At 37.3% G+C, this 2,361-nt stretch overlaps 1 protein-coding gene across 1 annotated transcript in view; it reads left to right on the top strand.

Annotated features, from left to right (window-relative positions):
* The window catches only part of LOC106867957 (calcitonin receptor), a 228,609-nt gene extending 226,726 nt beyond the window's left edge, over positions 1 to 1,883 (top strand). Inside the window, exon 13 of the mRNA XM_052969844.1 lies at positions 1,811 to 1,883. Within this exon, the coding sequence (XP_052825804.1) occupies positions 1,811 to 1,837 (27 nt within the window). The 3' untranslated portion in view covers positions 1,838 to 1,883. The remainder of the gene's footprint in view (positions 1 to 1,810) is intronic.
* Positions 1,884 to 2,361: the final 478 nt, after the last annotated feature.

The raw sequence follows: 2,361 nt of genomic DNA, 5'->3' as shown, positions 1-2,361 counted from the left end.
CGCACGCACGCACGCACGCACGCACGCACGCACGCACGCACGCACGCACGCACGCACGCACGCACGCTACTTTTGATGTATTTGATATTGGCTAATATACGGACCTGGGCCAGAATTCCGACATAAATAGAAGACATGTTTCGTGGTCCTTAAAATAAACGCTGTCATTTTTTTATGAACATTATAGCAATAAGCAAATAAGAAATTAGTGTCAAGCAACTTAGTTTCAATCCTTACTTATGCTATTTAATTTTCCCAGGAAAGGAATAAATGTTACACATCGCGGGGATCTTTCTGATTTCGCGGGCACCATTTTTTATTTAGTTTTAATTTAGTGTTTTCTACCAAAAGACTTTAAAACTTCGTATACTTGTATATTTTGTCTTACGAAGAGATAATGACAATGACTTCGTAAAAATGGCAATGCATTGGACTACATGCCTTACTTTTTAAATAAAGGCGCTACACAGTATTGGTCGGAAAATGATCGATCGATTGTTGATGAAGCAACAATAAATACTGAAACAGTCATATATATCTCCCTTTCTCTGACTGTAGAGGGAAAAAAGCATGTGGCTTGACCATAACAGTTTTCATAACTTTATTTGCTAACAAAATACCCTGCTGTGCTTCTATTAATTAATTAATGCAAGACCGCTTTGTTATGCAAATTAGAGCGGTCAAATTTTGCCAGGTCAGACCAATTTCATCACAGGCTGATGGAAATCTCTTTCTGGTAACCATGTAATCCAGTATTACCTGCTTGTGACGGAGCTGGCGGAGGCTAAACCGGCTCCCTAGAGAGAGTGTGTGGTCACCCAGCACCATTAAAGTACAAAAGCCGTCAAAGGATGATAAGCTCCCTGAGAATCAATGACACTCATATCCTTGGGAAAAAAGTATGTTCCCTGGATAATTTAGCCAAATGAAACAACTGAATGGAAGTTAACATTAATATTTAATCCTATTCTTAAGACAGTGAGCTAGCAGAATTGTTAGCACGCCAGGCAAAATGCTTAGTGGCATTTTGTCCATCTTTACATTCTGAGTTCAAATCCGCCGAAGTCGACTTTGCCCTTCATTTTTTCGGAGTCGATAAAATAAGTACCAGTTGAGTACTGGGGTCGGTGCAATCGACAAACTCCCTCCCCCTAAATTGCTGGCCTTGTGTCAAAATTTGAAATCAATATTTAATTCTATACCCATCCAAAATAGAGAGGATGAAAAAGATTAGTAGAAAAAAATCGGGTGCCCCAAACTACAGAAATACTATGGGAACAACTTGACTTAAATTTTATTCTTTCCGAGCTTATTTCTACAATAGCTATAAATTATTGTTCCCGCTGTAGTCGAAGAAATACATAAGCGATCTCTGGTGAAACTAATGAACACTGAAACTAATCAGTTGAATCTTTCTTTTTTTTTCTTTTTTGGTGGTGGGGATAAGTGGGGGGAAAACTTTGTAGTTTAACCACAGTGACTACTTTTCCCAATGAAGCTAAAAGTGTGGTCTACTGGGTTTCGATTGATTCAGTATGGAATTTAATGCTTTCCATTCAAGTGTTTCGTTAAGCTAAGTAATCCGAGTAATATCCTTCTAAAACACTACCTCCGCATGCTTTATCTTACAGCCCTCTGCATTTAGTTCAAATAAACTTACCAGGGTTTAAACTCTTTCATTCCCCGAGGACTGATAAAATAACATCCACTATTAAATATTCTTTCCTAAAGAAAATGTTGGCCTTGAATCCAGTAAAAAAAAAAAAAATTGTATTCTTAGTTTTTTCATTACTTTTTCTTTATTTTTCAGAACAAACCGATTGTGAATTTGGAATAAACAAGGTCTACGCTGTTTGCAAATAAAACCAAACTAATTTCTCGTTGATACTCTTTTTGTTATTCTTGTTGTTGCTGTTTTTTCTAACACGTCATCACAATACAAATTTTATCAATTAATTCAAGAATTTTTTCAGGTTTCCTTCATCACTGCTGATTTTACTGAATTGTCATTAATATATTCCTTGACATTTTTCTGATTACAAAAGAATTTACATAATTTAGGAAAACACTTGTACACACACACACACTGAGTTTCAACGTAACATGTTCAACCTGCTAGAAATGTCAGCCAAATTTCCACCCAAATGAAATCTTGTGTATAAATGGGTTGGATAGCTCTACATACACAACGATTGAAGAAAAAATGAGACTGTCACGTTTGGAACGTCTGATCTGCGCAAAGGAGTTACCTGATGCTACGACGCGATCCAACGGGGGAGCCCCTACACAGGTGTGGTATTTGCTAGAAATAGTTACTACTCCTCCTCCGGAAAAGAACAAGGACAGTTTTTCTTTGGCGGC

The sequence above is a fragment of the Octopus bimaculoides genome, chromosome 1 (assembly GCF_001194135.2).
Source record: "Octopus bimaculoides isolate UCB-OBI-ISO-001 chromosome 1, ASM119413v2, whole genome shotgun sequence".
Classification (NCBI taxonomy): Eukaryota; Metazoa; Mollusca; class Cephalopoda; order Octopoda; family Octopodidae; genus Octopus; species Octopus bimaculoides.
This window is presented reverse-complemented; position numbering and strand designations above follow the sequence as displayed.